The sequence below is a fragment of the Labrus bergylta genome, chromosome 18, assembly GCF_963930695.1.
Source record: "Labrus bergylta chromosome 18, fLabBer1.1, whole genome shotgun sequence".
NCBI classification, from domain to species: Eukaryota; Metazoa; Chordata; class Actinopteri; order Labriformes; family Labridae; genus Labrus; species Labrus bergylta.
Genome location: NC_089212.1, coordinates 16,098,487 through 16,114,630, shown reverse-complemented (window position 1 = coordinate 16,114,630; position 16,144 = coordinate 16,098,487). Strand labels below are relative to the sequence as shown.

Sequence of the window (16,144 nt, the reverse complement as noted above, 5' to 3'; positions counted from 1 at the left end):
GGCCTGAAAATGACACAATCCGCAAGAAGGTGGGGTTGGGAGGGAAAAAACGGAACAAACTGTTACTCGTACCGAAATTGGATGGATGTTTTAGTAAAACAAACGGGTTTTCTACTAACCTTGGCTTGGTAAAGTTGCCCCCGAAAACTTAGCCACTGGATGGCTGGCTGCTGACTGCTGAGTTGCAGTGGCAGAAGGGGAGGAGTTTGAAAGTTTCCCGGTGACTGACCAATCACAGAGCTCCGTGAAAGTAACGTTTACTGCAGCAGCAGCAGCAGCAGGTGGGTAAAAAAACGGATTATTATTAAGATTTATTATTGTTATTATTGTATTATTATTATATATATATATATATATATATATATACATATATACTGTACATTCTATATATTATTATATTATATTATTATACTAGTCTATATTATTTAACATTTCATTATATTACACTATATTGTTCATATTGCACTATATTATATTATATTATATTATATAACTGCACTCTGCATTACTGTGGTACAACACTGCCTCTCTTCTCTGCTGTTTTACATTACTTGCTGCTATTTATCATACCAAGTCACTTTAATCACTTTATCTTGTCATTCCCTGCAAATACTGTCTCAATTCTCAATTCCCCCCAGTTAACTGCATCATTCATTTTGTACTGTATATACCCCCTGTTTTTATTTTTATTTTTATTTATCTTATCTATTCTGTTTAATGTGTATTTTTGAGCTTTCTTGTCTGTGCTGCTGTAATGCCCGAATTTCCCCTCTGGGGATCAATAAAGTATTATCCTATCCTAATATCCTATCCTATCCTATCCTATCCTAATACAATATATTGATGGCACGTTTCAAGTTAACAGGACAAAGCAAACAAATATGAAAACTAAGCATTTATGATTAACAGACATGGTGGATTAGCCTAACTGTTCATTTAATATTATTAAGTAAAGATGACTGTATGTAGGCTATCCTAGAAAATGTTAGGCTACACACAGAAGGTTAGACTCTTTTTTAATGATAAAAATGCATGCTTCTTGTTTGGGCAGTCACCAAAACAATTTGAATTAGCAGAGAATCAAACAGGTGCACCCTCGTTAATGCACTTAAAAAAAGAAGGAGCACAGAACTATAGGCTAATTCAATCGTGTAAAATAATACATTAATTTCCATAAAATGCAGGAGTAAGTTAATCCTTCATTTGATTTTTGAACTGTCATTTTTACGTCTTTGAATCAGGAACTTTAACTTTAAAGTTCCTGATTCACATCCCTTTGCATAACATTGATATTAGTTCCTCCCTGTCTATGAGGAAGAGTTGTGCATTTAACAGACAGGTATGGCCAACTGAGAACATTCAAACTTCCTAAACACAGTTATTTAAGCAGCTATCGTGCATTTTAATCACATGGAGATGGATTTTGTTTAGTTTTGAGGTGAAAAAAATCCAAATTTAAAGTCAGTCCTCTATGCCGATAAACCCAAAGGCTAGTGATTGTGATTGTATGAAAGGCTGTGTGATAGTGCCACAAACGTAGGTCATCTTAGAAACTGTGCTGCTGTTAGGTAAGATTCATGATCTGCTTTTGAATGTGTAATTGAAAGAAAAAATCTGGAGTATCTGGAATTGGACTAAATCAGTATCTTGCTAACAGAACGTTTTTGTAATCCTGGAGTACCAGCAGAGGGCAGCACACATTTGTTTATGAACAAAAAAAGCCTTTGGCCACTTTGCAAAGAAAGAAAGAGTAGAAAAGAAGAATATCAATTGCATTAGCAAGTTGCTACCTTTACTTACTCCACTTTTTGTAGTTTCACAAGGACAGGTGTGGCTGTGGCCATAATTTGCAGGAATTTTGTGTCTCAATGTTCTTCTGCTATGCATTTATTTCTCTTTCTAGTGTTTTGAAGACACATTTCAGACACAGCATGCAAAACAAAGTCTGTCACTCTTGGTGCATATGGCTCTGACTATCATATATAGTTACTGATTTTAGCTGGTACCTTTGGAAACCTGGACAGGCTCCTAAAGTGCTTGTAACTTCATCTCAGAGCAGGCTCCAACTGAGTGTGCCAACTCAGCTCCACTGATCCTCCTGTTGAGGTTGAGCAGATTGAGGCTGTGTGTTGAAGCCAGCCAGAAGAGGGAGGTCATGGAAGCCCGGACAAGCCTCGAGAGACCATGGAAGAAAGTGAACTGGCCACCAGGAAAGCCAGACTTGAGTAAGTGATATAAGAAAAAAGGCGTTGCCTGTGCAAATTCCATGGACACAAAGCTTTCAAATAATAATAACAATAATAATAATAACACAGCATGACATGACTAAAAATGACTGAAACAGAACAGTGTGACACACTAACAACACACTGTAACATCGCAGAGTTTCAACACACTAACACAACTTTTGTCTCACTGTTTTGTCCTAATCGGTATAACAACACACTGACATAAAACTGTAATATAATGTATTGTTTTAATGTGTTGTTACTCTATGTATGTTGTCACTCTGTGCAGAGTGTTGGAGGCCAAACAACTCACAAAAAAAGTACACTTCATTACAAGAAAAATGGCGGGCGGAGTGCTTAATGTTCCCTTCAGAAACATGAGCAAAAATCCCTTTTATAACCTCTTGACTATTCATACAGTGTCACCATATGCAAGGTCAAAGGTCAACATTTGATTTTTTCTGTTACATGCAAAATCCAAGACAATTCCTTCAGCCTAAGATGTACTTTGTATTTTGAGAATATTTTTTCTTTTTTTGTAATATAAGCATTTGAACATGGTAAAAACAAGTCATAACCCTTTTATCATCAGCACATTAGCATTGTATTTTTGGGTTGGATGCTTACATGATCACATTAGTGTGAATGTAGCTGCAGTAGCTGGTTCTTTGGCCACTTGGGGGCAGTATAAACAACTTCAGCTGATTTGGTTTTCGACTGAATCCTGAGGGGAATGTCTGGCTCTTAAGTTGCTGTGGCTGTAAGTTAATCAATCTTTAGAGGGGAACAAAGACTCAAATACAATTGTTTGTGAGTGTCCCTTGTGTTTGTTGATCGTGCTTCCTGCATTGTTAAAGACAAGGATTAGACATTATTGGATTGGTTACAGGTGACGTGGGGAGACATTGTTGGACAGTGAGAGTTGGATTTGTTCCCGAGTCATTATGTACGCTGTGACGCAAGCAGACCTAGGTTGACTGCAGAAATAAAGAGACATGCAAACTAAAAGCAGGAATAGACGGATAAATAATGCTGCTTCTAACAATGGAGGGCCGTGATTTCTGCTAACAGGCACTATGTCACTGTGTTTTCCCATGTTCTTTCTTTGGATTATTTTCTTCTAATTACTGGACGTGATTCTACCTTTTACAGTTATACTTCTGCTGACATACACATAACACAAATATGTCCTTAAAAGTAAAATAAAAATCAGTTGTCATTCAAATAGAAACACTTTTTCGCACAACACCTTTGATCTTGTTCAGATGAACCTCGTTTATTCTACTTTTCAATCCCTTTTTTCTTGGTGTGTGATTGCATTGACAGATAAAACATAAACACAATGACTAGAGAATGTAGAATCTAAATGTAAGAAGAATTTGGTGTTGACCTTGACATATGAACCATGTCCATATTAAAGCCAAAATGCATGTCACTGAGTTCAACATTCAAGTACCTGTATTACGAATGGGATGACTTAAAGGCATTGAGTAGTAATAACTCATAATGCGCTATGAATAGAGGAGCTTATCAGTGCTGAACTCATGTCTCCTGCCTCTTCAATAAGCCTAAGTGCCCGTGGAGGACTTGTTGTTAGCATGAGATAGGGATAATCCTTTTAGGCAATGTCTTACCAGGAATAAGACTGTCAATACTTCCTCTCTCAGACTGGAGGAGCTCCTCAGTGAGACAGGACAGACGTTTGATCTCTTTCTGTGGAAGTTCTTCTCCACCTCGGATCTTGTTGGATACAAACCGAGAGACTTCACTCACCAGGAGATTCAGATATAATTTTCATTCAGGGGGGAGGGGGGGTCTGTCCGCATACGGACCGAGTGAAAAAATGATGGAGGGCTTGAAGAAGATGTTGAACAACATGGTGTCGCTTAAAGTCCGGGCGTATGTGAAGGACTACTGCAAGAGGAACGGCTTGCTGACACTGTCGGTCATTGCTGTAGTGACTGGCTGTGTGCTTGGATTTCTCCTCAGGTCACTCAACCTTTCCACACAGGTATGAATAAATAGATGGATATACAGTACATTTAACAGAAGGCATTGTGACTGGCTTTGAATCCTAAACTTATCCATTACATAACCTTGCTGCTCTGTCGTGGGAATGTCACTTTTTAAGCAAATTAACTTTACATTTAGGCCGTGAAGGAAGAGCCAGGTTTTCATCTTGTTTAATTCTGGTCTGGCCAATCAACGAGTTATATGATATATGCTTTAAGCGTAAGTCATTACAATTATCTGAATCTGCCATTGTGTCAGTATGAAACAAACCGACCATAGTTCACATTGATTACGAATGTGTAAGTGTGAAGTACACAATATGTGCCACTCCAAATGTCCTTGACTTGGATTTTGGAATCAGCTACCTCGCCATGCAGCCTATTGCTGCAACCCTCTGATTGGCCTGGACTGTGATTCTTTGACCCTTACCAAGTCACTCCCGATGCCTAAACTTTAAATTAAGGGATTTAAATCAAGAGCGTTTGTTCACGATAACTGGCTTTATTTCTTATTTTACTTTGCCATCCAAAGTCAGAAAGGAAATCTCACTACGACACAGGTGAAAAACTTGTGAGGCGAAGTTGAGCACTTAACAATAGGAGAGCAGAATATTTCCCTTTGTAGTTACTTATATAAAAAGTGGGTGTCAGTGTCCTGTTGACAGCTCCTTTCAGGAATTGTACAAAAAAAAAAAACACAGTTCTTCCATCTTGAAAGAGTGTCTTTTGTTTGTGTCATAAGACTTCTAGTTATCATTTCATGAATAGGTTTCTCTAATAAAGTTTTCTACAGTATTCAGCAAACTTTTTAAAACATGTATTTTTGAGAAGGCTTAGAGTTCTCCAGACATTCAGTCAGTGTTATGTTAGATGCTTTTAATTGACTAAGCACATTATGTGTTCATCATTGACTTGTGCCTCGTGTGTACGCTTACAGCAGCCATTCAAACATTAAGCAACATCATCTACTGAGCCAAGATGGTGACACATGCAGCAGTTAAGATATTAAGAAGTAACTTTTTATAACCTTGGGTTTGTGTCAAGAAAAAGAAGTCTTAAAAAAATGGCATACATATGATTTCTGGAACAGCAACCACCTGACATGGAGCTCCAACATTTTGTTTGAGACAGCTTCCATGAAAGTCACATTCAGTTCAGAGTTAAATTAAAATACATAAAGGTTTAGGCCAATGAGATAATTGACAACAAAGAAAGCATTTTGAATGTTAGGAAACACACTCGCCTTAAAATGAGAAATCAAAAATATTTGACAATTCAGTTACTTCAAAATGAAGCAAAGAAATTAGAAATATTAGAAAAAAATATGAGAAAAATAATTGTGTTGTGTTTGATACTGGGTTTAAAAAGTTTGGTCTTATTTATTTTTTTCAGAAAAGATTCAAATTTGTTTGTTAAAAGTAAGAAAGACTATCATTTTGTTGTGTATACAAGGCAAGATCAGAATAGCAATAGGAGGTACATTTTTGTCCATTGTGGCTCCTAGATCTAAAGAAAATCAAAGTTGGGGCTCAGTAGCCTAATGGTTGGGCGCACCCAATGTACAGAGGCTAGAAGTGGGTTTGAATCCCACCATGACTCCTTTACTTGTCATTCCCCTCTTCCTCTTGGTGGTATCTGACTCTATCCACTGTCCTGTCCCAACAATAAAGATGTAAAAAGCCCCAAAATACATCTAAAAAAAAAGAAAGAAATGTCCTTATAGTGCATTTGAAAAGTAAAAAGAAAACAATCATGACATGCATGATCAAGAGAATTCAAAGCATCTGCAAAACTATTAGCATATCACAAGCACATCTTCCCATCCAAAGAGCTGAATCCCAATTTAAGTTTTGGCAGTTCTTGGAAGTTATAAAACGCAATATCATAAGTACAAAATAAATAAACATGGCTGCACTGTGCAAGAAGTGTGAGTAGAGGTCTCTACTTTTTGATTAAACGCTCTGAAAGAATCAGAAGTGATAGATAGTGACTTCAGGTGTTTTTCTCCCATAGGCTAAGATCTACTTCTCCTTCCCTGGAGAACTGCTGATGAGAATGTTAAAGATGTTGATTCTACCTCTCATCACCTCCAGGTAAGTTTGACTCCCGTGCTCTGATTGAAAACCCCCAATAGAATAGGATTGAACACAGGATCTTCATTTTAGTGTTATGAAATTACTTTATAAACTGTCCTTAATGTTGAACAATGTTGGTACCTTAGCAAAAATGTATAACTTGAGGTTGAATATGTTTTTCAGCAGAGAATATCTTTGGCAAAATTAATTGATACTCCAATCAGACAAATGCTGACATTAATGTGGTTTAAAATCTACATGCTTCCCAACTACCTCTCTATCCCTTTTCTATAAAGTGATTGGTTTTCTAATTTTAACATAAGAAATAAACAATCTCTGTTTAGAAAAGTGAAAAATGCCACTGACAGACCCACAGTAACTTAAAATTACTGAGAAAAACGGATTTAATTCATTTTTTGATTCAGCAGTCTGTTATTGTACGAATTAATTACTTGTAATTTTCCAATGAATGAAATGTCCCCAACGTCTCCACTTGTTTTGATAATAAAAATGTTAAATATGAATTCAAATATATACATGACAGAGTATCCAATAACTGTGAACAACAGAATACATTTTCAATCAAAGATTTGAGTTTCCTTTATAGGAATATCATTTTCAAATAATCTAAAATATAATGGAATTTAATAATCCAATTCTCTGCTTGAGTGTTCAGTTTAGTTAACTTAGAACTATTCAGACACCTATCTTTGTTTTCTCCCAGTCTTATGTCCGGCTTGTCAGCCATGGACACCAAGGCAAGTGGCCGACTGGGGGTCCTGACCATCACCTACTACCTGTGGACGACCTTCATCGCTGTCATCGTCGGCATCGTCCTGGTGCTCATCATTCATCCGGGGACGGGCTCAGAGAAAGATGGCCACCACGCAAGCTCAGGGCCTGTAATGACCTCCGCTGACGCTCTTCTGGACCTCATCAGGTGAATATTAACAGACACAGAAGTTCTCATCATGGTGAAAAATGTGAGAGGAGCGCTGTCATTCAAACATTTCTATTACTGGATTGTGTCTATACCAGCTGTCTATACCTCTGACGTGATTCTGAATAACACTACTTCCATGATGAAATATGTATTTTACAGTCATGCTGTTTGGCTGGATCTGGCATTGCAACACTTTAAGAACAACACTAAATTCGGCACGCAGCATATATCTGAAATGATAACTAAAAAAGAGGAAGTGTCAGGGGGATAATCATCATCATCAAGGGTCATCCTCTGGAAACCAAGAACGTCTACATTTAGCAGATGTGCTCGTTGTTTAGAGATATTTCACTGGATAACCTTTTTCCTGTCACAGAAGCTTGATTGAAACCCAGTGGTATAAAAACATCTTCACCGTTGGGATCTATGAGTATGTGTTCAAAATGTTGGTGGATAATTGTCTATCCACAGAACAGTTATTGAGACATTATCATTTGGGAATGGTAGACCAGGACACTACTGAAAATGTCCAGACATTTCCCAGAGGGGCTAAAAATAAACCAGCAAATATCTGAATCAGTGGACCAGGAAATTCTTTAGTCTTTGACCTGCCCGCCTGTACAAAGTCTGTTAAATGTTGGAGTCCACTGACGTGTGAACGCAGCAAGTAATAATTTAGAGCTATAACAGCAAAAGAGCGTGTGATTTTCTAGGATGAGGATTCTCTAAGAAAAAAACAAAACAATATGACCACAGACTGTATAAAGCCGAATGTACAGACCAATTAAACTCAATCCAGACCTTGTGACCCTCCTGTGCCTTGGACAGGAAGCTCTGTAATCACAAAGCCCCAAAGGATCCGTTCAGTGGCTGCAGGTGAAACATGACTGTCACAATGGGAAGTAAGACATCCTCTGCATCAAAAGATTTTTGAAATTGTGGCATTTTCTATCATTTAAGGAGCTTAAAACGATAATAAAACGTAGAATGGCTGCAGACTTTATTGAATTATCATTCATACCACCAAAGAAATGGGAACCCTCAACTAGAAGTCTTTTTAGCCGGGGCAGAGTTTGAGCATTAAATTAACAAAAACAAAGAAGAAAAAAAGTGCCTGTAAGGTACTTGCAGAGTCATTTCTACACTGCAGGCTGGCTAAGAATAGGGAGACACTTAATTGTGATCTGTTAAGCCTTCACTTTCTCAGAACGTTTTGTCAGTATGCTGCGTTAGACATGGTCTGCAGTCTAGTTCATGTGCTTAGGTCATACATGTCAGAGCTACACTAATACCTGCTTCTTAAACCTGATTATTGCTGTGAGCTGTGATCGGGGTGTTTCTTGCTGTAAGCCAAATGCCAGGTGTACATTTCAGCCCTCTTACGTATTTGACAAGCTTTCTCTGAGGCTTTAGTGTCACTGACATTTTGCTGTATTTACAGTGATGTGAATGATGCTGGCTATGACCGTGCACACTGAACTTGGTAAACTGTGAAAGGCTTGTTTTGTTTTTATATGGTGTCAAATAAATCAGCTGCTGGTTTTAAGGGGAAGAAAATCTGAACAACTGAATTTTAATCACTGATCTTTGAAGGCGTAGAGCTCATTCTTTTAGGTTAAGGTGGTATGAACACAAACAGAAATACATTCTGTTTTTATTAGTCGAGCTGGTTTTCTTGTAAAACTTGTAAAGTAAATAATAACACCAGCAGTGTGAGGGATTTATGAAGTAAAGATCCCCTCTAAACTGATGTTTAAAGTAGTGAAATGAGATATGTCCTCACACAAATGCCACAGCAAAAGTTGAATTAATCAAAATCACAGTGTTTTGACCAGAGGTCTTCTTCAGGTCACCTGAAATCAAATTTGGCTCTCAAGTAAAGCACAAGTGATTTAGTAATTTAACAGTATTCTTTGTATAGTTAAACAGTAAAAAAATATCTAACCAATTATTTGTTTTGGTCAGGTTACCTTAAAGAAATTATAAGAAAAAAACACCACAAGCAACAAAACAAAAACCTTCCTATCAGTGCTGTTAAGTTCACTCAGTAAAGCTGTGTGTCAGTATTTAATGAAAGGATTTGAAGTGTGTGGGACCAAATCACAACATCTATCAAAGTCACACAGGTTTTTTATATTGACACTGATTTCTCAGAAAAGAACAACTTTACAGAAACATTCATTAATTTGCTTTTTAAGATACAGTTACCCTGAGTTCAACCTTTGAAAAGACAACAACGAAGAAGACGATTAAAGCACAGGGAACACCGCTGAGCTGCTCTGGGGCTTTTGATCACATTATGTAATCCCCATCAGCTGTCTGGCTAGCTCTGAGTCATGACGCTGTTGGGTTCACTATTTTCCCCAACACTTTGAGGACTTCTCGCCCACGTTGGCTCTAAAGCGGATTTTTTTTTAAATGTCATTGTCGGCTTTATAAAATAAAGTCCATTAATCTGCCCTGCTGTCAGTCATACCACATGAAGTTCATCAGTGGAAAAAAGAAACAAAAGCGTGAATTAAGATTTGGAACACTCTGCTCAACATTACTTCATATCTTTTACGAATCTATCCTTGTGGGAAAAACAGGGAAATCAGTTAAATCTTATACAAAAGTTTTCATCTCTTGCACAAACAAGTGTAGTAATATCTAAACTGAATACATTTCCCAGGCTTTTAATTCTATGTTTAATAAAAGAGTCATACCTAGTATGTTCTTCACCCCAGTCATTTCCTAAAAACGTGTCATTATATTGTCTTTTATAGGAACATGATCCCCTCAAACCTGATTGAAGCCACTTTCCAGCAGGTGAGTCGATTAAAGAAAATAACTTGTTTCATTGCATTGTACTGTATCGTTTAAAAAAATAATGATTATTATAACATGATAACAGATCTCTGTTTTTTATTTCAGTATCGCACAGACCTGGTTCCCATTGTTCAGAACTCAGATGTAAAAGATTCTCAGGCCAACTATGTGTACGTCATGCCCGACTATCACAACCCTCAACTGGGTCACCCAGTCTTCCTGGAGATCACCCCGGCTCCTGACATCAAGTATAAAATCGTCCCCAGCACCAGCAAGGGCATGAACGTCCTTGGGATTGTCATCTTCTCGGCCACTATGGGTAAGTGCACCACACGGCTCTTTAAACAACAAAAAATGTATATTCTTTATATAAATATATATTATTTATCACACTTCTTTCAGCCCCTACAAATGGATTACATAAGTTTCAACTAAAGCATTCACAGCTCGTGAATAAATAAATCACTCAAATTGGATAAAAGAGTCGTTCTTGAACTTTTAGTAGGTATTAATCTTATTTATAAGAAAGAGGTCATGTCAACACTATTTTGAAATGACCAGTGTTGAAGAAGATGAAGAACAGCAGTATTAAAAGAAAAGTTTGACCGTTTCAAAATTTAAATACAGAAGAAAAAAAGCCACTGTGTCTGGTACGATGGGTGATATATATTATCACGTTTTTGGATCTATCACACTAAAAGCAGTATTTCCCTGCTGTAGCTGGTTTTGAAGTACTTGGATGCAGTTAGCTATAATGGTTCCTCATCTCAAGGGTTGAGTAGGAATAAAATAAATGTGTCATTGGAACATTTGTGGGAATAAAAGAACAACAATTTCAGTTGTACTATTTTTAGGCTTTTGTAAAATACTACTGACTTATTTATAGATCAGATAAATGTAGTGGAATATGAAGTAAATGATTTTACTTAAACAAGGTGGGGAATAAGTACAAAGTGGTAGAAAATGTATTATACACGTATCTAATGCTGTGCTGGAGAACAATGCTGCTGTATTATGTAGCTGCTTTGCACCAGATTTAGCAAAAGTGACTTTAAATAACTTTATATACTGGTATATATGTATTTTTAAAGGCAGACAGAGATGTTGTACATGCCGTCAATTAGGTAACTTATTCCAATATCTAAACCCTGAATTAGATATGACTTGTGAGACATTGGTCAGTAGTGGAATTGGTTATCAACTCAACACGTGTGAATGTACTTTCTGTTCTCAGGTCTGCTGCTGGGGAAGATGGGAGAACGTGGAGCGCCACTGGTCAATGTTTGCCAGTGCATCAACGAGTGCGTCATGAAGATCATTAATGCTGCCATGTGGTGAGACCGCACTCTCTCAACACACACACATCAACACACTGTTCAACACGCACGTCTAAAGAAAGGCGGACAACACACAACAGAGCCAGATTATACCTAAAAATAAACCTCAGGTGGCAACTCAGAGGAGATCCACGGGTGGCGGCTGAAGTGTCCTTCACAGGGAGCCGATAGTTCCACTGTAGGATTACATTTGTGTGAATGGAGTAAGAGGCACTGACGGAAATGTCGTTAACCTCTTCATCCCCAAAGGCTGCAATTAGTATGCCTGAATACTGTGTTTTTTTTTTAAAGAATGGCATCAAAAAGAGGATGGAGGGGTGTTATTGTGTGTGAATGGCAAAGAGAAGGTGAATTGGGATGTTTTGGCCTGAACTTCTCACTCTCTATTCTAACTTCATTTACCGTCATTTGTCTTGTACGGAAAACCCTCTGCAAAGTCAGATTCTCAAATGCTGACCAAGCATTCATCTAAGTGATTATGAATCTATAAAATAATGAATTGTCATGGGTTTCCCTCCCCTTCTTAAAACCCATTAAACAGAAGGTTGACAGTGGTAGGGCGTAACGATTGGCACCATGGCTACTATAAGAGGGGATTACGAGGTGGCACATAGGTGCAGGACATTTGGACAAAAATATGCGGCCAGTAAAGTCAATCCAGTCCGTTCATTTAGAAAGCACAAGTTAACATTTTGTCCATTAAATTGAATTTAAATATTGAATTCAAAAAGAACTTGAAACACAAAAAGCATTGCATAAAGAAAAAAGAAAAACAAGTAAATACAACGTAGTGCTTTGACAAGTTTGTTTGTATAAGTTGGAATAAAAGGCTAAAGAAAGATGTAAATACTGGAATACGCCATCACTCTTTTTGAGTGTGCTACAAATGTAATTTTTTAGCCCTGTCTTAAAAAATGCCTAAAGGTTAACTCGAACTGTGACTCTTGTTTTTGCCAATAGAGATTATGTTTGCAGCTCAGCATTCTTTCTCACTCCTTCAATAACGGCATATTATTGTCCCCTGTGCCTATCAAATACTTGGTTGATTACCTGATATCAGCACTGAAACAGAGCTGATAAAAATATAACTGGTTTGGATGTTGCCCAGCCAAGAAATTCATGGAGGCCACCTGAACTTAAGTCCGATCTGAGACTTTTGAACATCTCATTCCAAAGTCATTGCCATTAATCTGCTGTAAAAGCGTAAAAGTAAATTCAGCCACAGCAGCATTAGTGAGGTCAAGCTCTGACGGCAGTACGGCTTGATAAGGCTCACAGTCCAATTAATCCCGATGGTGCTGAATCAGTCTGAGGTCAAGCCAGCCAAGGTCATCCACGCCAAACGCAGAACCTCTTTCTTAATGGACTTGGCTTTGTGCACAAGAGTGTTTTAAGGTGAAAGAGATAAAATATGCAATAAGATTTCATGGTTCGCAAAGTGGAAAGATGATAAATATATACAGTATATGGGCTAGTTATTCAATATCTAGTAGTCTGATCTTTTCTGGTTAAAAAAATGCAAGTTACCCTTGCATAAATACACTAGAATATTGGAGTTGAAAAACAATTTCCCTGATCAGAAGTGAAAAAGATCTTCTTCTCTTTTCCTCCATACAGGTACTTTCCCTTTGGCATTGTGTTCCTAGTGGCAGGAAAGATCCTGGACATGCAAGATCCCGCCCACCTGGGTGAGAAGCTGGGCATGTACTTCATCACTGTCCTGTCTGGATTGTTTGTGCACGGCCTCATCCTGCTGCCTCTCTTCTACTTCTTCTTCACCCGCAAAAACCCCTTCCCCTATATCAGAGGGTTGCTGCAGGCTCTTGTTATTGCTCTGGCCACGTCATCCAGGTAAGAGGAGTTAGGGTTTCTTGTAATTGTGTTTAAAATGTAGCCCTCTGGATTCTTCCATTGAAAAAAATACAGACTGTAATGAGATCCTGACCCTTCTGGTCATCACCTCCGGGTCTGATAAGTATCCCAATGTGACCATTTCCTTTTTGTTTTCGTCTTCTGCAGCTCAGCCACGTTGCCCATCACCATGAAGTGCCTGCTTGAGAACTGTGGTGTGGACCGGCAGATTGCTCGTTTTGTACTGCCAGTGGGCGCCACAATCAACATGGACGGGACAGCCCTGTACGAGGCAGTGGCGGCCATCTTTATAGCACAGGTCAACGAGTATGACTTGGACTTTGGTCAGCTCGTCACTATCAGGTGAGGATTTAAGCTGAGGTCATCATTCCTCCCATGGTACGATCTTTGAATTGGAGACCGGGTTATTTTACATCTCTAACACCCTGGATCTTGTCTTATTAGTATAACAGCAACAGCTGCCAGCATCGGTGCAGCTGGGATACCTCAAGCGGGTCTTGTTACCATGGTGATTGTCCTGACTTCAGTGGGGTTACCACCTGCTGACATCTCCCTGATTGTCGCCATCGACTGGGTTCTGTGAGTCCCACACACAAAACAAAGTATACAATAAACTGGATCAGTGGGGCTGTTGGGGCAATGTGTAAATGGCTTCCATCTCTTCACAGCGATCGCTTCAGGACGATGATTAATGTTCTCGGTGATGCCTTGGCTGCTGGGATTATGGCTCATTTATGTAGGAAGGACTTTGAGAAAGCAGAACCCTCTTCTCCACCCACTGCCACTGCTGATGATGATAATGGAGGGGGCCCCCAACGGGTAAGGAAGACAATATTCTTTGTTCAGATCAAAGTGTTCAAGTATTTGGGGAGGCTTTAAAAGCTTTGAGAAGCACAACTTGAAATCTCAAGTATTTATTTCATGTTAAATTTAATCAGATAAATCTAAGGGGGAAAAGTTGTATCAATGGTGTGAGGCTGTACGGGGTCACAACAGCACTTTGAACTTAATTCCTTTAATAGAATTCAAACACGATAACGCACTATTGACGTCGTCGTCCCTGCAGCCGCACTGCTAGCATGGCTTAAAGACTCAAATGATTTGATTTATCAGGAGTGGTACTTGTTTTATCTTCCCTGACAACAAAACATGCTTCAATATTTTTTTTCAAAGATCTTTTTGGGGCTTTGAGAGGACAGTTGATAGAGCAGGAAATCAGGAAAGAGAGTTGGGAATAACATACAGGAAAGGTGACACAGGTCAGACTTGAGCCTGGGCCACCTGCTTGGAGGGCTACATCGTCCGTACATGGGGCATGACCACTGCAGGGCCATCTGCCCCCACCTAAAACCTTTTTTTTTTTAGCACTGAAATCTCAAATTTTTCAAGCTAAGACCTGCCCACCTCTTAATAGCTAATATTACAATTTGTGTATTTTTTTTTCTGTGAATTTTACTTGTAACTATGTTGATTTCGCTGTCAGATCTGTTTCCCTTTTGCCCTTTTGAACAAGTTTTAATGACATCTTGAAACAACCAAACCTTTTGACAACTTTTTTTTTCTATATAGAGTGACTGTTCCTTTGGGAACCACTTTTACCATCTTAACTAACTCTACTGTTTATGACTTCTTCTCCACAGAGGGACACAGTAATCTCCTTTGGTAATCAGAGTGTGGCGTTTTCTGATGCTCCTTTGATCACACACCGCTGCGATTACGTGTTCGAGGTGGACGGAGAGAGTGTGATGGAGAGACCTCTGGCCTGCTACAACCTCTGTCAAGTCTGACACACTTAAACTAAAAACGGCCAGCAAATGATACTGCCTTCTAAAGCACAAGACTTGCCTCACTTGAGACTATAAGGGACCATCATCTGAGGCTCTGAAAAATCCGGTTTTGGTAATAACCTGTTAGGTTTCAGCCCTACATGAGACCATGGATGGAGTACATTGTAGTGTCAGGATTTAGCGGCTTGAATGGATTTTCACTGTGCCATGCTGAAAACACAAACCTTCATTACTTGATGTAGTGTGTCTCTATTTGACTGAGACTGAAGTTGGGGGGGGGGGATGCATTGTGTCACATGTACACACAATGTTAATAAGGGTACTCTGAATGCATCTGCAGACATATTGTCTTGCACCGACATGCATTACATTAATTATTGTTCCATTACTCAGTGTTGACGGTTACATTTCTCAGAGTGGCTGTCCTGATGAAGTATGATGGCAGGTATAGACTTCAGTGTTTTGAGTTGCCTTACCATGATCTCAGTTATTCTGGGAAGTTGAAAGACTTGAAAGTAAAACACATTGAGAGGATGCATTTTTGTTTTTGTCGTACGTTAGGCTATGTATAGTTTATAAATAGACAGTGAAGCAACATGAATGGCAATATTTACATTATGCTAACCAGATGTTCAATTCTGTTTTTTTATACCTATGCTTTCAATTTTGCGTTAATGTTTTTTTTAAATAAAAACCTGCTGCACTCAAACTTCAGTTAGAGGTTTTATTTCGTTAAGGATCTCCAACTTGAAATCATACTCAATAAATACCTGTGTTTTGGGAGGGATTTTAGGAAAAACAAATAGGGTAAACATTTTGAGGAAAGGCTGATCTTTAGTATTTTAACTTTAATAAGGGAGCGGTCCATCAAGATAAAGAGTTAAATGTCCAGATTTTGCCAGTGGTGACAACATGATGCAAAACAATCTAGTAAAATAAAAAATAAGAATCCAAACCTGAATCACCCACCATAAGTTGCAGGATCGCTCTCTGTTCAGAGTCGCGGTAGTACAGGAGGGAGAGCATGTCTTCAACTGATCTGGTCCCTGTATGGCTGGGTGTTCTCCAGACTGCATCCAACA

At 38.6% G+C, this 16,144-nt stretch overlaps 1 protein-coding gene across 2 annotated transcripts; it reads left to right on the top strand.

Annotated features, from left to right (window-relative positions):
- The first annotated feature begins 1 nt into the window (after position 1).
- slc1a8b (solute carrier family 1 member 8b) lies at positions 2–15,770 on the top strand. Of its 2 annotated transcripts, none has more exons than XM_020650197.3 (13): positions 2–281; positions 2,060–2,225; positions 3,896–4,239; positions 6,254–6,333; positions 7,040–7,255; positions 10,024–10,066; positions 10,172–10,385; positions 11,301–11,400; positions 13,021–13,254; positions 13,423–13,617; positions 13,720–13,854; positions 13,944–14,094; positions 14,916–15,770. In XM_020650197.3, the coding sequence occupies exons 2-13, from the start codon at positions 2,156–2,158 to the stop codon at positions 15,060–15,062; spliced, it is 1,929 nt and encodes a 642-aa protein (XP_020505853.2). In that variant the 5' UTR covers positions 2–281; positions 2,060–2,155; the 3' UTR covers positions 15,063–15,770. The 2 variants fall into 2 exon arrangements, with proteins under 2 accessions (XP_020505853.2, XP_020505854.2); XM_020650198.3 differs by having other exon boundaries at positions 2,055–2,225.
- The last annotated feature ends 374 nt before the right edge of the window (positions 15,771–16,144 follow it).